This window comes from Mobula hypostoma, chromosome 30 (assembly GCF_963921235.1).
Source record: "Mobula hypostoma chromosome 30, sMobHyp1.1, whole genome shotgun sequence".
NCBI lineage: Eukaryota > Metazoa > Chordata > Chondrichthyes > Myliobatiformes > Myliobatidae > Mobula > Mobula hypostoma.
Window position 1 is genome coordinate 4,390,373 of NC_086126.1, and position 20,361 is coordinate 4,410,733.

The window sequence follows — 20,361 nt, forward strand, 5'->3', positions numbered from 1 at the left end:
AATTCAGGCTTGGCACTCTTAACGGGTGAGGTTTAGAAATTAATCACACACACACGATCCACAGTTTCATCCATTTTATTTCTAATCCACTTATCAAAAAAACATCCCACACAAGAGATCATTTTGGTCTGAGAAAACTTTCCTTCAGCTTTGAATGGCGGAAGCCCTCCAGGACGGGAAGAACCCACCAGCCCAGTGCTCAAACAGGGAACCAGGCTCATGCTCTCCCCCACCACCCTCTGAGTGGGGAAGGGAGAGCACAGTTACTGAGCCCACCCAGTCCCTCTGCAAGTGTCACCACCCCGGTGTAGGATCTGACAGGGCACATTCAGGGACGAACAGCTCAATCTCCCAATTTCGTACAATGATCCAGATTCCACCCCACCCCACCCCCAATGTCCCTGTTATGCCTTCGGTTCTCCGGGCAGGGCCAACACAGGAGCATCACAGACCCGAGAGAATTAAGTTGAATTTTTTCCTCATTTCAATCGGATTTTGACTGCTGCAGTAATCTATAAAAGACAAATATATACACGTGCACACAGCCAGTGAGGTGATCATGAAGATTACTGTGGCAGGTGGGTGGGGGGAAGAGTTCAGAGACAAGAACTGCAGTTTCAGTGCCAAATTAAACCCATGATCAGCAAGTCCCAAGAACTGAATGGTGGGGGACATCTAGGGAGAGGGAAGGAGATGGCCCCAGAATCAGAAGAGAGTGCAGGAAAAAGTGAGAACCAAAAAAAAATGTCAAACTTTCCAGAGAAGTCCAAAATAGTCCTGCTCTCTCTAACAGGGTAGCAGCCAAGAGGAAAAGCAGGATTTACCTGCAGACGAAGTTTGGTCGTGAAATTTTCCAGGGTTACAGCTGAGTGCCTGCTTGTCCGACACAAAGCATCAAGCTTGGGGTACGTGGTCTTCCAAAGACTCCTTCCCCTAAGAGACAGCAGGCAAGGCTGAGCCCTGGAAACTAAAGCCCAGTTTCAGTGCAGTTTGTTAGCAGAACGGGGATCGTTTTCATTCTCCAAGAAAAAGGGTATTTTAAAAAAAGTACAAAAGTTAACACTCATGAAGGGAAAAACAACGGCAAAGGGTGCATTTACTGGTTCACACACTGAGGCAGTGTGAGTGAGCGAGATCTTGAGAATCAATAGTGGGACGGACGAGAGATGGAAGAAATCGGGAAGAATTAGTAGGACAGACAAGAGACAGTAAATCGTACAAGGCAGGCAAGGCAGACAGCATCTGAACTTCAAAACAAAATTAATGGTGCCACATGAGGGGGGAAGAGAAGGGGAGGAGTCCTCGGTTGTGTTTCGAGCAAGACAGCGTCCAAACCAAGGGCACACTGTCTAATCCGGATGCACACTTGGGGAGCAGATGTTTTGAGTCCACGATCCTGTCGAGAGCAGCTGACTACCCTACGGTGGGGAGAGAGAGAGAGGGGTGGAAGCCATCAGGCACTATAGGATGTCCAGCGTCCAGTCAGAGGCCACGTTCACAGCCGGTTTGCGGATGGTCAGAACGGAGGGTTCAGCGTTGTACTCGAAGTCCAGCCTCGATTCAGTGCCATCTGCAGAGGGACAACATAGTGAGGCAACATAGAAAACCGACAGTACAATCCAGGCCCTTCGGCCCACAAAAACTGTGCTGAACATGTCCTGTCCTTAGAAATTTCCTAGGGTTACCCTTAGCCCTCTATTTTTCTAAGCTCCATGCGCCTATCAAAAAGTCTCTGAAAAGACCCTATCGTATCCACCACCATCGCTGGCAGCCCATTCCACGCACTCACCACTCTCTGCGTAAAAAACTTACCCCTGACATCTCCTCTGTACCTACTTCCAAGCACCTTAAAACTGTGCCCTCTCGTGCTAGCCATTTCAGCCCTGGGAAAAAGCCTCTGACTATCCACACAATCAATGCCTCTCATCATCTTGTACACCTCTATCAGGTCACCTCTCATCCTCCGTCGCTCCAAGGAGAAAAGGCCGAGTTCACTCAGCCTGTTTTCATAAGGCATGCTCCCCAATCCAGGCAACATTCTTGTAAGTCTCCCCTGCACCCTTTCTATAGCTTCCACATCCTTCCTGTAGTGAGGTGACTAGAACTGAGCACAGTACTCCAAGTGGGGTCTGACCGGGGTCCTAAATAGCTACAACATTACCTCTCGGCTCCTAAACTCAATTCCACGACTGATGAAGGCCAGTACACTGTACGCCTTCTTAACCACAGAGTCAACCTGCACAGCAGCTTTGAGTGTCCTATGGACTCAGAACCCAAGATCCCTCTGATCCTCCACACTGCCCAGAGTCTTACCCATTAATATTACATTCTGCCATCATATTTGACCTACCAAAATGAACCACCTCACAGCCCAGCTTTGCATCCTATCGTTGTCCCGCTGTAACCTCTGACAGCCCTCCACACTATCCACAACACACCCAACCTTTGTGTCATCAGCAAATTTACTAACCCATCTCTCCACTTCATCCAGGTCATTTATAAACCAAAAGACCCAGCCACAGCCACCACTTACTCTTGCCCACACTGCACCAGAATATCTGGATCCCGGGTCGGCCTCTACAATCACCTGAGGGCCCACCAATAGACAACCCCTTAGGAGAACATCATATGTGTCTCGAGAGATGGCCTGACCTAATACCCCGCCAGAAGTGCTAAGATCCTCCAGCACTTTGCGTGTGATACATAGCCCCCCACCCTGCCCAGTCAGGAGCGGTGAGAGAGCCAAGAGGGTGCGATGCGAAAGCTCTAGTGGTTGGTGTTCACACTTACCGGGAAGTTTAAGAACAACAGACGAGGGTTTCCTTGTCCCCAGGACAACCACCCTCTCTATCCAAGCGGGGGTGCTGAAGTGACCCTTGGAAGTTGCAGATCTGAAATTAAATTCAGCACATTAAACACACCTTCCCCAGTAAATCAGGATTTTAAAATCTATTCACATGATTTAACTATCACTGTTACGCAAAATATCCACAGGAGGTAAGGATGGACTGGAGTCACATATAGACCCAGACCGGGTAAGGACGGACTGGAGTCACATATAGACCCAGACCAGGTGAGGATGGACTGGAGTCACATATAGACCCAGACGGGGTGAGGACGGACTGGAGTCACATATAGACCCAGACCGGGTGAGGACGGACTGGAGTCACATATAGACCCAGACCGGGTCAGGATGGACTGGAGTCACATATAGACCTAGAGAGGTGAGGACGGACTGGAGTCACATATAGACCTAGACAGGTGAGGACGGACTGGAGTCACATATAGACCCAGACTGGGTAAGGATGGACTGGAGTCACATATAGACCCAGACCGGGTAAGGACAGACTGGAGTCATAGTCATTACTGTTACTAAGACCGGATTTAATTTTCATTTAATCAAGTCTTTGAATTTAACTGCAGCATCTGTGTGAACTTTAAACTTGTGTGACTAAATCTCTAACAAGCCCCACCCATCGGTCACATACCTGGAGGTGAGGGAATTGTTTGCAAAGGTGAATCTCCTGTGAAGGTACTCGCCCTTAGTTTCGAAGTTGAATGTGTGGCCATCGTCAACAAACAGATCCCCCTCAGCAGCATTCTGGGGAGAAGAGGAGGGAGGGGGAGGAAGGAGAGGAGGGAGGATGGAGGGAGAGGAGGTCAGGTTTGAGAGAAAGAGATATCTTTAATCCCAATCTGAATAGTTAACAGCCTGAAGTTACCCTGACAGCCTGTACTCACAGGTTACCAAGAGATGACCCACTGCACCCTGCGCAGATCTCAGGGTGGTTCTAACTGGCTTCAAACCGTTAAGTAAGCTAGTTAAGAGGATACCAGAAGTTTCTTCAGATACATAAAGTGTAAAAAAAGAGGCGAGAGTGGATATCGGACCACTGGAAAACAATGCTGGAAAGATAATAATGGCAGACGAACTGAATTTTTGCTTTGCATCAGTCCTCACTGTGAAAAACACTAGAAGTTCCAGGTGTCGGGGTCATGAAGCGTGTGACATTGCCATAACTAGAGGGAAGGTTCTTGGGAAGCTGAAAGATCTGAAGGTAGATAAGTCACCTGGACCGCGGGTTCTGAAAAGAGCTGGCTGAAGAGATTGTGGAGTCAATAGTAATTATCTTTCAAGAATCACTAGATTCTGGAATGGTTCTGGAAGGCTGGAAAATTGCAAATGTTACTCCATTTTTCAAGAGGAGAGAGACACAGAAGGAAACTATAAACCAGTTAGTGTGGTCTCAGTACTTGGGAAGATGTTGGAGTCGATTATTATGGATGAGGCTTTAGGGTACTTGCAGGCACATGATAAAATAGGCCAAAGTCAGCATGGTTTCCTCCAGGGAAAATCTTGCCTGACCAATCTGTCGGAATTCTTTGGAAGAAATAACAGGCAGGATAGACAAAGGAGAATCAGTTGATGTTACATACTTGGGATTTTCAGAAGGTACTGTTTAGCAAGGTAAGAGCCAATGGTATTACAGGAAAGGTTCTAGCATGGATAAAGCAGTAACTGATTAGCAGAGACAATGAGTGGGAATAAAGGGAGTCCTTACTGGTTGACAGTCAGTGACTAGTGGTGTTCCACAGGGGTCTGTGTCTGCATTGGGACCGATTCTTTTTACATTATATATCAATGCTTTGGATGATGGAATTGATGGTTTTGTTGCAAAGTTTGCAGACGATATGAAGGTAAGTGGAGGGACAAGTAGTTTTAAGGAAGTGGGGAAGCTACGAAAGGAATCAGACAGGTTAGGAGAATGGGCGAAGAAATGGCGGATGGAATACAGTGTTGGAAAGTGTATGGTTATGCACTTTGGTAGAAGAAATGAAAGGGTTAACTATTTTTTAAATGGAGTGATAATGTAAAAAACTGAGGTTCAAAAGGACTTGGGGAGTCCTTGTGCAGGATTCCCTGAAGGTTAATTTGCAGGTTGAGTCTGTGCTGAGGAAGGGAAATGTTTCCTGTGGTGGGGGAGTCTAAGACCAGCGGACTCAGCCTCGGAGTAGAGGGGTGTCCTTTCACAACAGAGACTGTGAGGAATCTCTTTAGCCAGAGAGTGGTGAATCTGTGGAATTTGTTGCCACAGGCAGCAAGTCTTTAGGTATATTTATGGCAGAGGTTGATAGATCCTTGATTAGTGATTCATGAAGGGATACGGGGGGGGGGGGGCACGACTTAAGAGAAAAACGGATCAGCCATGCTGAAATGGCGGAGAAGACTCGATGGGCCAAATGGTTTATTCTGGTCATGGTCTTATAGGGCAGTACAACAGCGCAGGGACAGCCGTGCCCAGGTTACCTGTGCATCCAGTGCCACGTAGAGGGTGTAGGGATCGTTGTGCATGCAGGACGACGATCTCCGGACACGCTCCTTCCGGGGAATGATGGTGCCTCCTCTCTGGTAGACTGGGATCTGGAGAATTAAAGTGCAAAATGTCAGACCCCCCTCGCCAAAGGAACCACAGGGAAGCAGTCCAACGTAAATCCCACCGCCAGTACATCCACATCAGCTCTACAGTCCCTCACCACCCCCTTCATCCCCCCATTCAGTCACTCCACCATTCACTGTCACTTCACACTGACACTCCACACCTCATACCCACACTGACACACTCCTCTCCAGTCTCTCACCACCCCCTTCATCCCCCATTCACTGTCACTTCACACTGACACTCCACACCTCACACCCACACTGACACACTCCTCTCCACAGTCCCTCACCACCCCCTTCATCCCCCCATTCACTGTCACTTCACACTGACACTCCACACCTCATACCCACACTGACACACTCCTCTCCACAGTCCCTCACCACCCCCTTCATCCCCCCATTCACTGTCACTCCACACTGACACTCCACACCTCATACCCACACTGACACACTCCTCTCCACAGTCCCTCACCACCCCCTTCATCCCCCCATTCACTGTCACTCCACACTGACACTCCACACCTCATACCCACACTGACACACTCCTCTCCACAGTCCCTCACCACCCCCTTCATCCCCCCATTCACTGTCACTCCACACCTCACACCCACACTGACACAGTCACTGTCGTGCTGTGTTTTCATCTGCCCTGTTGCTACCTAGAAGAGTTCTTCTTGCCAAGAGTAATTTCATCTCCCATCAGAGGTACCGTATTCCTGCACCATGTACACACGATCAGTCTACGTATATAAACTAATCATACGTATCACTTAAACAGTCATTTGCACATTGCATTTTATCAGGTTTGCTCTGTGATACAGGACTGGAACTCGTTGTGGTCCATTGCTGCTGTAATGATTGTGTGTTCAGAGACACTGTAGGTGGATGAGAGAGAGGGATGAAGTGAGAGGCTGGATGGAGAGAGAGGGGTGAAGTGAGAGGCTGGAAGGAGAGAGAGGGGTGAAGTGAGAGAGAGGGATGAAGTGAGAGAGGGGGATGAAGTGAGAGAGAGGGGGATGAAGTGAGAGAGAGGGGGATGAAGTGAGAGAGAGGGGGATGAAGTGAGAGAGAGGGATGAAGTGAGAGAGAGGGATGAAGTGAGAGAGAGGGGGGTGAAGTGAGAGGCTGGATGGAGAGAGAGGGGTGAAGTGAGAGAGAGGGGGATGAAGTGAGAGAGAGGGGGATGAAGTGAGAGAGAGGGGGATGAAGTGAGAGAGAGGGGGATGAAGTGAGAGAGAGGGGGATGAAGTGAGAGAGAGGGATGAAGTGAGAGAGAGGGGGATGAAGTGAGAGAGGGGGTGAAGTGAGAGAGAGGGGGATGAAGTGAGAAAGAGGGGGATGAAGTGAGAGAGAGGGGGATGAAGTGAGAGAGAGGGATGAAGTGAGAGAGAGGGGGATGAAGTGAGAGAGGGGGGTGAAGTGAGAGAGGGATGAAGTGAGAGAGAGGGGGATGAAGTGAGAGAGAGGGGGATGAAGTGAGAGAGAGGGATGAAGTGAGAGAGAGGGGGATGAAGTGAGAGAGAGGGATGAAGTGAGAGAGGGGGATGAAGTGAGAGAGGGGTGAAGTGAGAGGCTGGATGGAGAGAGAGGGGTGAAATGAGAGAGAGGGGGATGAAGTGAGAGAGAGGGATGAAGTGAGAGAGAGGGGGATGAAGTGAGAGAGGGGGGTGAAGTGAGAGAGAGGGGGATGAAGTGAGAGAGAGGGGTGAAGTGAGAGAGAGGGGGATGAAGTGAGAGAGAGGGATGAAGTGAGAGAGGGGGATGAAGTGAGAGAGGGGTGAAGTGAGAGAGAGGGATGAAGTGAGAGAGGGGGATGAAGTGAGAGAGGGGTGAAGTGAGAGAGAGGGATGAAGTGAGAGAGAGGGGGATGAAGTGAGAGAGAGGGGTGAAGTGAGAGAGGGGGGTGAAGTGAGAGAGAGAGGTGAAGTGAGAGAGAGGGATGAAGTGAGAGAGAGGGGTGAAGTGAGAGAGAGGGATGAAGTGAGAGAGAGGGGGATGAAGTGAGAGAGAGGGATGAAGTGAGAGAGAGGGGGATGAAGTGAGAGAGGGGGTGAAGTGAGAGAGAGGGGGATGAAGTGAGAAAGAGGGGGATGAAGTGAGAGAAGAGGGGGATGAAGTGAGAGAGAGGGATGAAGTGAGAGAGAGGGATGAAGTGAGAGAGAGGGGGGTGAAGTGAGAGGCTGGATGGAGAGAGAGGGGTGAAGTGAGAGAGAGGGGGATGAAGTGAGAGAGAGGGGGATGAAGTGAGAGAGAGGGGGATGAAGTGAGAGAGAGGGGGATGAAGTGAGAGAGAGGGGGATGAAGTGAGAGAGAGGGATGAAGTGAGAGAGAGGGGGATGAAGTGAGAGAGGGGGTGAAGTGAGAGAGAGGGGGATGAAGTGAGAAAGAGGGGGATGAAGTGAGAGAGAGGGGGATGAAGTGAGAGAGAGGGATGAAGTGAGAGAGAGGGGGATGAAGTGAGAGAGGGGGGTGAAGTGAGAGAGGGATGAAGTGAGAGAGAGGGGGATGAAGTGAGAGAGAGGGGGATGAAGTGAGAGAGAGGGATGAAGTGAGAGAGAGGGGGATGAAGTGAGAGAGAGGGATGAAGTGAGAGAGGGGGATGAAGTGAGAGAGGGGTGAAGTGAGAGGCTGGATGGAGAGAGAGGGGTGAAATGAGAGAGAGGGGGATGAAGTGAGAGAGAGGGATGAAGTGAGAGAGAGGGGGATGAAGTGAGAGAGGGGGGTGAAGTGAGAGAGAGGGGGATGAAGTGAGAGAGAGGGGTGAAGTGAGAGAGAGGGGGATGAAGTGAGAGAGAGGGATGAAGTAGAGAGAGGGGGATGAAGTGAGAGAGGGGTGAAGTGAGAGAGAGGGATGAAGTGAGAGAGGGGGATGAAGTGAGAGAGGGGTGAAGTGAGAGAGAGGGATGAAGTGAGAGAGAGGGGGATGAAGTGAGAGAGAGGGGTGAAGTGAGAGAGGGGGGTGAAGTGAGAGAGAGAGGTGAAGTGAGAGAGAGGGATGAAGTGAGAGAGAGGGGTGAAGTGAGAGAGGGGGGTGAAGTGAGAGAGAGGGGGATGAAGTGAGAGAGAGGGATGAAGTGAGAGAGAGGGGGATGAAGTGAGAGAGAGGGGGATGAAGTGAGAGAGAGGGGTGAAGTGAGAGAGAGGGGGATGAAGTGAGAGAGAGGGGGATGAAGTGAGAGAGGGGTGAAGTGAGAGAGAGGGGTGAAGTGAGAGAGGGGGGTGAAGTGAGAGAGAGGGATGAAGTGAGAGAGGGGGATGAAGTGAGAGAGGGATGAAGTGAGAGAGAGGGATGAAGTGAGAGAGAGGGATGAAGTGAGAGAGAGGGGTGAAGTGAGAGAGAGGGATGAAGTGAGAGAGAGGGGGATGAAGTGAGAGAGAGGGGGATGAAGTGAGAGAGAGGGGTGAAGTGAGAGGCTGGATGGAGAGAGAGGGATGAAGTGAGAGAGAGGGGTGAAGTGAGAGAGAGGGATGAAGTGAGAGAGAGGGGTGAAGTGAGAGGCTGGATGGAGAGAGAGGGATGAAGTGAGGGAGGGGGATGAAGTGAGAGAGAGGGGTGAAGTGAGAGAGAGGGGTGAAGTGAGAGAGAGGGGGATGAAGTGAGAGAGAGGGGTGAAGTGAGAGAGAGATGAAGTGAGAGGAGGGGTGAAGTGAGAGAGAGGGATGAAGTGAGAGAGGGGGATGAAGTGAGAGAGAGGGGTGAAGTGAGAGGGGTGGAGAGAGAGGGGGATGAAGTGAGAGAGAGGGGTGAAGTGAGAGAGGGGATGAAGTGAGAGAGAGGGGTGAAGTGAGAGGCTGGATGGAGAGAGAGGGATGAAGTGAGAGAGGGGGATGAAGTGAGAGAGAGGGGTGAAGTGAGAGAGAGGGGTGAAGTGAGAGAGAGGGGGTGAAGTGAGAGAGAGGGGTGAAGTGAGAGAGAGGGGGATGAAGTGAGAGAGAGGGGTGAAGTGAGAGAGAGGGATGAAGTGAGAGAGGGGGATGAAGTGAGAGAGAGGGGTGAAGTGAGAGAGGGGTGAAGTGAGAGAGGGGGATGAAGTGAGAGAGAGGGGTGAAGTGAGAGAGGGGGGTGAAGTGAGAGAGAGGGATGAAGTGAGAGAGAGGGGTGAAGTGAGAGAGAGGGATGAAGTGAGAGAGGGGGATGAAGTGAGAGAGAGGGGTGAAGTGAGAGAGAGGGGTGAAGTGAGAGAGAGGGGTGAAGTGAGAGAGAGGGATGAAGTGAGAGGCTGGATGGAGAGAGAGGGATGAAGTGAGAGAGAGGGGTGAAGTGAGAGAGGGGGATGAAGTGAGAGAGAGGGATGAAGTGAGAGAGAGGGGTGAAGTGAGAGAGAGGGGTGAAGTGAGAGAGGGGTGAAGTGAGAGGCTGGATGGAGAGAGAGGGGTGAAGTGAGAGAGGGGGATGAAGTGAGAGAGAGGGGTGAAGTGAGAGAGGGGGATGAAGTGAGAGAGAGGGATGAAGTGAGAGAGAGGGGTGAAGTGAGAGAGGGGGATGAAGTGAGAGAGAGGGATGAAGTGAGAGAGAGGGGTGAAGTGAGAGAGAGGGGTGAAGTGAGAGAGGGGGGTGAAGTGAGAGAGGGGGATGAAGTGAGAGAGAGGGGTGAAGTGAGAGAGGGGGATGAAGTGAGAGAGAGGGATGAAGTGAGAGAGAGGGGTGAAGTGAGAGAGGGGGATGAAGTGAGAGAGAGGGGTGAAGTGAGAGAGAGGGATGAAGTGAGAGAGAGGGATGAAGTGAGAGAGAGGGGTGAAGTGAGAGAGAGGGATGAAGTGAGAGGCTGGATGGAGAGAGGGGGGTGAAGTGAGAGAGAGGGATGAAGTGAGAGGGGGATGAAGTGAGAGGCTGGATGGAGAGAGAGGGGTGAAGTGAGAGAGGGGGGTGAAGTGAGAGAGGGGGATGAAGTGAGAGAGAGGGGTGAAGTGAGAGAGAGGGGTGAAGTGAGAGAGGGGGGTGAAGTGAGAGAGAGGGGTGAAGTGAGAGAGAGGGGTGAAGTGAGAGAGAGGGATGAAGTGAGAGAGAGAGGTGAAGTGAGAGAGAGGGGTGAAGTGAGAGAGGGATGAAGTGAGAGAGAGGGATGAAGTGAGAGAGAGGGGTGAAGTGAGAGAGAGGGATGAAGTGAGAGAGAGGGGTGAAGTGAGAGAGAGGGGGATGAAGTGAGAGAGAGGGGGATGAAGTGAGAGAGAGGGGGATGAAGTGAGAGAGAGGGGGATGAAGTGAGAGAGAGGGGGATGAAGTGAGAGAGAGGGGTGAAGTGAGAGAGAGGGGTGAAGTGAGAGAGGGGGATGAAGTGAGAGAGAGGGGGATGAAGTGAGAGAGAGGGGGATGAAGTGAGAGAGAGGGGTGAAGTGAGAGAGAGGGGTGAAGTGAGAGAGAGGGGGATGAAGTGAGAGAGAGGGGGATGAAGTGAGAGAGAGGGGGATGAAGTGAGAGAGAGGGGTGAAGTGAGAGAGAGGGGTGAAGTGAGAGAGAGGGGTGAAGTGAGAGAGAGGGGTGAAGTGAGAGAGGGGGATGAAGTGAGAGAGAGGGGGATGAAGTGAGAGAGAGGGATGAAGTGAGAGGCTGGATGGAGAGAGAGGGATGAAGTGAGAGAGAGGGATGAAGTGAGAGAGGGATGAAGTGAGAGAGAGGGGGATGAAGTGAGAGAGAGGGGGATGAAGTGAGAGAGAGGGGTGAAGTGAGAGGCTGGATGGAGAGAGAGGGATGAAGTGAGAGAGAGGGGTGAAGTGAGAGAGAGGGATGAAGTGAGAGAGAGGGATGAAGTGAGAGGCTGGATGGAGAGAGAGGGATGAAGTGAGAGAGAGGGGTGAAGTGAGAGAGAGGGGGGTGAAGTGAGAGAGAGGGGGATGAAGTGAGAGAGAGGGGGATGAAGTGAGAGAGAGGGGGATGAAGTGAGAGAGAGGGGTGAAGTGAGAGAGGGGGGTGAAGTGAGAGAGAGGGGTGAAGTGAGAGAGGGGTGAAGTGAGAGAGGGGGATGAAGTGAGAGAGAGGGGGATGAAGTGAGAGAGAGGGGGATGAAGTGAGAGAGAGGGGGATGAAGCCATGCTGATGCCACTACACCACCGCCCGGCTAAGTAAATAACAGTAACCCATTTTAATTTGTCTTGTAAATCCCTGATGTTTGGACTTTTTGTGCATTTTATGTGTGGATAAACTTTTGTAGTTTTGTTTTAAAAGGAAAGGAAGGAGATTTACGAGGATATTGTGGGGACTTATGGAGAGAGACTGAATAGCTTGGGACTATTTTTGCTGCGTGGAGGACATTGAGGGGTGATTTTATAGAATTATATAAAATCATGAGGGGTACAGAAAGGATGTACACACACAGTCTTTCCCCACAGGGTTGGGGAATCAAGTAATTTCAGGTGAGAGAGGAGAGATTTAATCGGAGCCTGAGGGGCAACTGTTTCACCTGGAAGGTGGTCTGTAAATGGAACGAGCTGCCAGAGGAAGAGACAGGTCAATAAACAGCATGCAGAAAGGTAGTTGGAGGGATATGCACAGTTAAGGTTTAGAGGGATATGGGCCAAAAAGGACTAGGATAGACCAGATGGGTCAAAGGGCCTGTTTGGCCGCTGAACAACTCAGTTCACCACTTTAATACTTCAACCAAGAACGTGAGATGTGTTGTCATATTAAATCATCACCGCTCCACCCTCCACCTCTGCAAACAAGACAGGCAAAGGGAACCCCCCCCCCCCAAATCATCAAACCCAACCATCACGCCTCCAGGCACAAATCTAGAAAGGTGTGACTTCACGGAACTTACCGAGCTGAGCGTGACGGTGATGTACAGGTTCTGTGGGCTGGCGTGCCTCTGGTGGGTGTGTGTGTCGTACCAGAACTGCCAGAGAAACGCACAGAAGTTCAGAAGGACGAGCTTTACCGTACGTCGAAACGCGCGTCAGTTGCGTCAATGGCCAGTGCGGTCCGCTGGATCGTGCTGGGGGCAGCCCGCAAGTGTCACCGGCGCCAGCAGAGCGTCTCCACGACCCGCTGACCCTAACCCGCACGTCTTTGGGAGGTGGGAGGATACTGGAGCACCCGGCGGAAACGGGGACCGGAACGCCGATCTTCCAACCACTGTAAAGCGTTCACCCCTCACCACAGACGGGTCTTTTCCTGTGACGGCAGTGTAGCAGTTAGCGCAGCGTCACAGGTTCAGGTCTTGCCACTGTCGTGGGGAGCCGGTGCCGTGCAGTTGCCCTCGTCCGGACAACTGACCTACATCTCTGGGGCGCCATGCACGGTAGCGTCACAGTCAGCGCAACGCCATTACAGCTTGGAGTTCAATTCCGAAGCCGCCGGTAAGGAGTCTTTACGTTCCTCGTGAGCGCGTGGGTTTCCCCTGGCAGTCCAAAGACATACTGGTTAGTAGATCGAATGCTCATTGTAAGCTGTGATTAGGCTAGAGTTAACTAGGTGGGGTGCTGAGTGGTGCGGCTCGTTGGGCCTGTCCCGCGCTGCATTTCTAAATTTAAAAAAATAAAATCTTTGGATTGTGGGGGGAAACGGAAGCACCAGGAGGAGTCCCACGCGATCACGGGAATAGAAATTCAAATGTCTTACAGACAGCATTAAATTGAACCAGCAAGCGTTCTGCTGACCGCCCCACCCAGTTACTCGCGTCCCCACCTGAGAAGGGCAGAGGGTACAGGACTCACCTCGCCGTTCCCTGGGAGGTAAACCAGCACGCCATGGGCGTTCTGCTCCAATACCGGGTGAACCAGCAGGGCGTTACCTGAAACGAGACGGCAAAGGTGACGTCACCTACGCACTAGACCCTGCAGACGCTGGAAATCTTCAGCGACGCACACAGGATAACGGAGGAGCTCAGCAGGTCAGGCAGCATCTACGGAGGGGAATGAATAGCCGACGTTTCGGGCTGAGGCCCCGTCAGGGTTTGAACAAACAGGCCAAACTCAGGTTGGAGGAGCGATACCTTGTAGTTCAGCTGTGCACCCTCCAACCTGATGGCATGAACATCCATTTCTCTGACTTCCGGCAACCCCCCTCCCCGGCTTCTCTTATTTTTGATTTTCCCACCATTCTGGTGGGCCCCTCTCATCCCCTTCTTTCCTCCTCCTAGTCCTCATGACCAGCCCATCAGCTCCCTCTGGTTCCCCTCCTCCTTCCCTTTCTCCCATGGTCCACTCTCCTCTCCTATCAGACCCTCTCGAACAGGAGGGGTGACCCCCGATGCTGTCCCTATGCCAGTCAGGGTCTGCGCTGGTGATATCTCCTTGGTTTCCTGGCATGTCCCTCCGCCCATAACGTGGTCCACTCTACCCTCCTAGATTCCTTCTTCTCCAGCCCTTGACCTCTTCCACCTATCACCTCCCAGTGTCTCACTTCACCCCCCCCTCTCCCCCACCCACCCACCTTCCCCCTCACCTGGTCTCACCTATCACCCCCCAGTGTCTCACTTCACTCCCCTCTCCCACCCACCTTCCCCCTCACCTGGTCTCACCCATCACCTCCCAGTGTCTCACTTCACTCCCCTCCCCCACCCACCTTCCCCATCACCTGGTCTCACCTATCACCTCCCAGTGTCTCACTTCATCCCCCCTCTTCCCCACCCACCCACCTTCCCCCTCACCTGGTCTCACCTATCACCTCCCAGTGGCTCACTTCATCCCCCCTCTCCCCCACCCACCCACCTTCCCCCTCACCTGGTCTCACCTGTCACCTCCCAGTGTCTCACTTCATCCCCTCTCTCCCCCACCCACCCACCATCCCCCTCACCTATCACCTGCCAGCTTGTACCCCTTCCCTCTCCCCACCTCTCTGGTGAGGGGTCATTCACTGGGAGGGAAGGGGGAAGGGGAGGAGTGCAAGCTGGCAGATGAAAGTCCATTTCAGTGCGAAGTGGCCACAGTACTGCTAGACAATAATGATCAAGGTTGTTCTGATTGGTTACAAATTGAGGGATTAAACCTGGTGGCATGTCATTTCAGCCTTCTGTACCTCCTGCTCAATAGTAGCAGCAAGATGAGATGGGCGGGGGGGTCTTTTGATTTTCTTTCCATGGGTGCTGCCTGACCTGCTGAGTTCCTGCAGTGTTGTGTGTGTGTGTGTGTGTGTGTTACTCTGGATTGCATTATTCCCTCCGTGTATGGAGTGCCCGAAAGAACTGTGAGAAATCAAAACTGCTGGTTTTATTTGGGAAAGCTGCCAGGGAGGGAGAGGAAAGTGGAAAAGGGAGGGAGAGGAGAGTGGAAAAGGGAGGGAGAGGAGAGTGGAAAAGGGAGGGAGAGGAGAGTGGAAAAGGGAGGGGGAGGAGAGTGGAAAAGGGAGGGGTGGTTTGAGGTGACACTTACCAACCATGTACTGCTCAAGGCCGAAGGTTTCAGTGTCTCTGGGGAACTCCACCCACATGGGCCTGGGTGGGGAAACAAACCGGGGAGCTGAGTTACTGGAACCATGCACTGACTTCTCCCAGCGAAGCTGGCTGTCACGTACAGTATCCGAGGCCGGGTAGTGCAAGAAACGCAGTGGCCAGACTGTGTGTGGCACCGCCGGGGCGAGCAGGTCACGGCAGAACACTGCTGACGGAGGGGCACGCCGGGAAACCGAGGAGACATCACCAGCACAGACCCTGACTGGCATGGGGACAGCACTGCGGGTCACCCCTCCTGTTCAACGGCACTCTGAGTGCCCACCACCCCAAAACATTATCACACTGATCCGCTGGCCTACAGACACAAAGGCACTCTGAGTGCCCACCACCCCAAAACATAATCACACTGATCCGCTGGCCTATGGACACAGAGCAAAGCTACAGACACAGGGCAAAGCTACGGACACAAAAGGCACTCTGAGTGTCCACTTCACCCCAAAACATCACCCCAGCTGATCCGCTGGCCTATGGACACAGGGCAGAGCTGGGGAAGCAAAGGGAGTTTGTTGAAGTACATTTTACACAGGAGTCTGGCAACAGGTGCCTTGGTCCATCAAGGCCCTTACCAATCCCTATGCACACTACACTCATCTCACTCCATTTAACCCACCATTGAGTCCCTCCAGCTTCTACCCTCTCCCCTCCCCTACTCAAACCACCGATGCCCACACTGGGGCGGGGGGGAGGAGGGAAGCACATGGTCTCAGGGAGAACGTGCAATCTCTCTCACACACAGTGCCTCTCTCTCTGACACATGCACAGAATCTATCATGCACGTACATATACACTCTCTCCCACGTACGTATAGAACAGAATCTCTCTCACACACACATAGTGTCTCTCTCTCTCACAAACACAGAGAATTCTCGTGTATGCACACACATAGTCTCTCCCACAGTGTTTCTCACTCTCTCTCACACACACACACACACGCGTAAAATTACTATTATAAGAGAAAGTGCTCAAGAAGCTGGAAGACCTAAGGGTCTGAGGACCTGAGTCACCTGGACCAGATGAACTGCACCCTAGGGTTCTGAAAGAGGTAGCGTTAAAGATTGTGGCGGCATTAGTAATCTTTCAGAAATCATTGGACTCTGGCATGGTGTCAGAGGACTGGAAAATTGCAAATGTCACGCCACTCTTTAAGAAATGAGGAAGGCAGCAGAGAGGAAATTATAGACCAGTTAGCCTGACCTCAGTGGTTGGGAAGATGTTGGAGTCAATTGTTACGATGAGGTTATGGAGTACTTGGTGACACAGGACAAGATAGGACAAAGTCAACATGGTTTTCTTAAGGGAAAATCTTGCCTGGTGAACCAGTTGGAATTTTTTGAGGAGATTACACGTAGGATAGATACAGGGGGTGCAGTGGATGTTGTATATTTGGACTTTCAGAAGACCTTTGACTAAGTGCCACACATGAGGCTGTTTACCAAGTTAAGAGCCCATGGTATTACAGGAAAGTTACTAGTATGGTTAGAGCATTGGCTGCTTGGTAGGAGGCAGCGAGTGGGAATAAGAGGATCCTTTTCCAGTGACTAGTGGTGTTCCGCAAGGATCGGTGTTAGGACCACTTCTTTTTATGCTGTATATAAATTACTTAAATGATGGAATCGATGGCTTTGTTGCCAAGTTTGTTGCCAAGTGGTGGAGGGGCAGGTAGTGCTGAGGAAACAGGAAGGCTGCAGAAGGACTTAGACAGATTAGGAGAATGGGCAAGAAAGTAGCAAATGAAATACAATGTTAGAAAATGCAGACCTGTACCCCCCTGATAGAACGAGCACAGTGCCAGGGTTTTGGCCCATGATGTTGTGCTGACCTTTGAACCTACCCTAAGATTCATCTAACCCTTCCCTCCCCAATTTTCTATCATCCATGTGCCTATCTAAGGGTCTCTTAAACGTCCCTGCTTCTACCACCACCTCTGGCATCCCCATTTTACATACCACAATGGTAGAATTATCACCTGCCTGTTTACACTGAGTTAATGTTACTCTTAATACCATCACGATGGATGGGGTATTTGCAGAGTTAAAACACAGGAGGAGAATCAGGCCATTTGGCCCATCGAGTCTTCTCGCCATTTCCTCGTGCCTTCTCCCCGTAACTTTTGTTGCCCTGACTAATCAAGAACCTATCAACCTTTGCTTTAAATATACCCAATGACTTGCCCTCCACAGTCGTCTGTGGCGATGAATTCCACAGATTCTCCACCCTCTGGCTAAAGAAATTCCTCCTTATCTTTAAAGAAACATCCTTGTATTCTGAGACTGTGCCCTCTTGTCCTAGACTCCCCCACGATAGGAAACATCCTTTCCATGTCCACACTGTTGAGGTCTTTCAATATTTCATGGGATTCAATAATATTCCCCCCTCATTCTTCTACACTCCAGTGGGTACAAGCCCAGAGCCATCAAATGCTCCTCAGACATTAACCCTTTCATTCCCAGTGTAAATTTTGTGGACATCCTGTGGTCTCTCTGCAATGCCAGCACATACAACGGTCCGAAAACTGCTCACAATACTCTCAGTGCGGTCAGACCAATGCTTTATAAAGCTTGAGTATCACATCCTTGCTCTTATATTCTAGTCCTCTCGAAATGAATGCTAACAATGCAATTGCCTTCCTCGCCACTGAAACTCCCTTACACAGAGTTAATGCTACCCCTCACACTGTTACAGAAGCGGCTGTACGCGATCGAGGGAACAACAGCCTCCTACCTCATGACGGGCTCGCCAGTCCTGTAGGTGTGATAGAAGGTGGTGTACCAGTAAGGAAGCAAAGCGTAGCGCTCCCGGATGGCCGCACGGATCAGTTGCTTGTTGTCGTCGCCGAAGAGCCAGGGTTCACGCCGCGGTGTGTCCAGGTGGGCGTGGGCCCGGAAGAAGGGTTGGTAGGCCGCCGCCTGGTACCAGCGCACCAGGAGGTCCGCGCTGGGGTGCTTGAAGAAGCCACCAACGTCCGCTGCGGAGCCGAAGTTCGGAGGTTTAGAGAAGATACGTGTGCAAACAACGGCCCCCTTCTCGAAACAAGAGTCCATTCGATCCCTCTCTCCTGTGCTAGCTCTACAAGCTTCCTCCCACTTCTAGCCACTGCCAATCCCTTGATTCAGAAATGTGTTCAATGGTTCCTGGGTTCATGGAAATGATTCCAGGATTGAAAGGCTTGTCATATGAGGAGTGTTTGGTGGCTCTGAGCCTGTACTCACTAGAATTCAGAAGAATGAGGGATGACTTCATTGATACTTATTGAATATCGAAAGGTTTCGATAGAGTGGATGTGGAGAGGATGTTTCCCATAGTGGAGGAGTCTAGGCCCAGAGAACACAGCCTCAAAATAGAGAGGTATCCTTTTGGTACAGAGATGAGGAGGAATTTCTTTAGCCAGAGAGTGGTGAATCTGCAGAATTCGATGTCACAGGCCAAGTCTTTTATGTACATTTAAGGCAGAGGTTGATAGATTCTACCGGTCAGGGCATGAAGGGATACGGGGAGAAGGCAGGGTATTGGGGCTGAGAGGGGAAATGGATCAGCAATGATGAAATGTCGGGGCAGACTCGATGGGCCAATGGTGTAATTCTGCTCCTATATGTTATGGTCTTGTGGTACGTTTCTCTGTGTGTACGTGCATCAGTCTTTCTACATGCAAGCAAGCAGGTTTATCTGTGTGTGTGTGGAGTTTCCACTCTCTTCCTGCAACCACGTCCTCTTGTTCCCTCCCACATCCTGACAGCGTGTGTGCTCAGCGGGTTAACTGGCTGCTCTGAATTCTCCCTGAAGCGTGTGGGTGAGGGGTAGAATTCAGGGGGAGCTGGCAGGAATGTGGGGAGAATTTTTTTTTAAATGGGTTGAGCAGGAGATTTGTGCAGAGAAAATTCAACGGGCCAAACGGCCTGTAACTCTTCACCACTCCCCTTATAATCCAACTTCCCCGTATCTAGTCTTACTGTCTACCTCACCCACTTCCCACAGGAGAACAAGAACAATACTGCACAAAATAATAATACTTCACAGCTCAGGAACAGCACACAGCAACCCCACTCCGTTCCCATCCCTGTGAACTAACCTCCGCAGAAGGAGATGCCCGCCAGTGCCAGGGACAGACACATGGGCACTGACACCTTCAGGTGGTCCCACTCGGCCGAGTTGTCACCCGTCCACACGGCGCCTGCAGGAGGAAAGGGAGAAATGAGAGCAGTGGCAGAAGCCAGCGCACGGTGCACACTGCCGCTGGGCAGAGCAAACCCCGCTGCCCAGACCCACTCATTCCCTCTGGAGACGCGTGCAGTTCCAGCAATCATTTCGAGACAACTAGAATACAGAAGGAAGGAGGCTCCGTAAGGCCTTGGTCAGACCACACTTGGACTATGGTGAGCAGTTTTGAGCCCCGTATTGAATATTGAATATTGCAAGGTCTAGAAAGAGTGTCCTATAGTGGGAGGGTACAAGGACATCCCTTTAGTACAGAGGGATTTCTTTAACCAGAGGGGGATGAATCTCTGGAATTTGTTGCCACGGATGGCAGTGGAGGCCAAGTCACTAGGAGTTTTATAGGTTCTTGACTAGTAATGGCATCAAAGATTATGGAAAGAAGGCAAGAGGATAGGGTTGAGAGAGGAAAATAAATCAGCCATGATGCACTGGAGATACAGACTCAACAGGCTGAATGGCCTAATTCTGCTATGTTTTACGGTCTTTTAGTTACAGCCATCCCACTCCCATCCGGGAGGAAGCTACATAGCACCCTCAGCAGGACCACCAGACTCAAAAACAGTTACCTTTCCCCAGGCAGTAAGGCTGATCAACACCTCCACCCAAAAGCCCACTTCTCCACACCGCTAAACACCACTACTTTACCATTTCTTGTCAGAGTCACCTTGTGTACAGACACTCCTGCACTTAGCGTCACTTCAGGGCCATAGGCACTCTATATAAGCTATCTTATTTATTTGTATTTATTGTGTTATTCTCTTTATCCTGTTGTCTTTCTTTTGATGCAACCGATCCAGAGTAACAATTATTATGTTCTCCTTTACACTTGTGTCATCTCTGCTCCATCCGCCAAAAGCAGGACTTCTCTACAGCCAAAACATTTTAATTCCCATTCTCGTTCCAATGTGTCGGTCCATGGCCTCCTCTTCTGCCAAGATGAGGCCACCCTCAGGGTGAAGGAGCAACACCTTATATTCCATCTGGGTGGCCTCCAACCTGATGATATGAATATTGATTTCTCCTTCCGGTAAACAATTTCCCTCCCCACTTTCCCACCCTGACCTTTTACCTCTTCTCACCTGCCCATTACTTCCCCCTGGGCCCCCTCCTCTTTCCCTTTCTCCTTTGGTCGACTCTCCTCTCCTATTAAATTCCTTCTTCTCCAGTTCTTTACCTTTCCCACCCTGCTGGCTTCACCTATCACCTTCCAGCTATCCTCCTTCCCCTCTCCTCACCTTTTTATTCTGGCCTCTTCCCCTTCATTTCCAATCCTGAAGGGCCTCAGCCCAGAACGTCAGCTGGTGGCCTTCTGCTTGACACAGG

At 51.1% G+C, this 20,361-nt stretch overlaps 1 protein-coding gene across 4 annotated transcripts in view; it reads right to left on the reverse strand.

The window, feature by feature from the left end:
• Positions 1–59: 59 nt before the first annotated feature.
• The window catches only part of LOC134339707 (neutral alpha-glucosidase AB-like), an 89,265-nt gene continuing 68,963 nt past the window's right edge, over positions 60–20,361 (reverse strand). For all 4 annotated transcript variants that reach the window (XM_063036432.1, XM_063036431.1, XM_063036434.1 and 1 more), the window contains 9 exons: positions 18,893–18,994; positions 17,548–17,791; positions 14,747–14,808; positions 13,091–13,167; positions 12,196–12,270; positions 5,309–5,422; positions 3,489–3,601; positions 2,791–2,891; positions 60–1,570 (listed from right to left, as the gene is read on the reverse strand). In XM_063036432.1, the coding sequence (XP_062892502.1) occupies positions 1,461–1,570; positions 2,791–2,891; positions 3,489–3,601; positions 5,309–5,422; positions 12,196–12,270; positions 13,091–13,167; positions 14,747–14,808; positions 17,548–17,791; positions 18,893–18,994 (998 nt within the window). In that variant the 3' untranslated portion in view covers positions 60–1,460. The remainder of the gene's footprint in view (positions 1,571–2,790; positions 2,892–3,488; positions 3,602–5,308; positions 5,423–12,195; positions 12,271–13,090; positions 13,168–14,746; positions 14,809–17,547; positions 17,792–18,892; positions 18,995–20,361) is intronic.